Below are 1,060 nucleotides of genomic sequence, written 5' to 3' on the forward strand. Positions count from 1 at the left end.
ATATGTTGATGTTTGAGCGGTTTTGTTTTTTTTAAATGGCGGGTGCGGCTTATAGTCCGAAAAGTACGGTACTTATTTTTTCTTTTTGATTACATCCATATAGCTTGACTTTCTAGCGTTGGAGAGAGGCATCAGATTAGTGGTCAAATTAGGGGAGATGGATGCACAAGCACAAAAATTGTACAAGTTTCACATTGGTTGRGAGCTGGAAGACTGAAAAATATCAAAGAAGTAACTAGTTATTCCTGCTGCAGCTTGAAATAAGTATCCACCTACTGGGCTCTCTGGATGTGACTCTGTTCAACAGGTCGTTACATTGCTCCAWGCTCACTCTGAAGTACGTGCCGAAGCAGTCATTGTACAAGTGCAGCTCCCAAATRAGCCTAAATCCTTTGAACACTGAAGGTTTATGAACTCACACCCTCTTACTTACTGCTCATCTTATAGATGCCAGGGCTTTTCACAAAAACGCTTTCAGGTTTAGYGAACGTTTTCAAAGACRTATTTCAACATGTTACCACCCAACCTTACAAAACAAGTTATTTTTAAGATCCTTTCACAAAAGGTGGACTATGACACCCAGACTTTTACCTTCTTCTCTCTGATGACCAGCCCCCCTCTCCATATTTCTCTGTGATCGATGCAGAGGTTCAGATTAGCAGGATCGATCATGCCAGCGCTCAGAGAGGATGCAGCTTTCTGCCACCTGAAAGAGGAAAAACATTCACTCAGAGTTGTAAAGCAACTAAGTACAAATACTTTGTTACTGTACTTAAGTAGAATTTTTGGGTWTCCATACTTTACTCGAGTAATTATTTTTCAGCTTACTTTTTACTACTTCTTACATTTTCACACTATTATCTGTACTTTCTACTCCTTACATTTTTAAAAAAGGCAAGTAGAACGTCGTTACTTTATTTMGTTTTTGCTTGTTTTCATTCCAGGTTATTGCAAAAAATAAAAACTATCTATATAAATTGTGTCTCCTAGATAGAGTGTATTTAATTGTGGTTGAATGAGAAGTATAAATATGTAAAAATCTGATGCCGTATTAGTTTGT

At 37.5% G+C, this 1,060-nt stretch overlaps 1 protein-coding gene across 3 annotated transcripts in view; it reads right to left on the bottom strand.

Moving 5' to 3' along the window:
- The window catches only part of mtbp (MDM2 binding protein), a 36,935-nt gene that overhangs the window by 30,615 nt on the left and 5,260 nt on the right, over positions 1-1,060 (bottom strand). For all 3 annotated transcript variants that reach the window (XM_014017796.1, XM_014017795.1, XM_014017794.1), the window contains exon 7: positions 592-706. In XM_014017796.1, coding sequence (XP_013873250.1) covers positions 592-706 — 115 coding nt within the window. The remainder of the gene's footprint in view (positions 1-591; positions 707-1,060) is intronic.

This window comes from Austrofundulus limnaeus, unplaced genomic scaffold (assembly GCF_001266775.1).
Source record: "Austrofundulus limnaeus strain Quisiro unplaced genomic scaffold, Austrofundulus_limnaeus-1.0 Scaffold177, whole genome shotgun sequence".
NCBI lineage: Eukaryota > Metazoa > Chordata > Actinopteri > Cyprinodontiformes > Rivulidae > Austrofundulus > Austrofundulus limnaeus.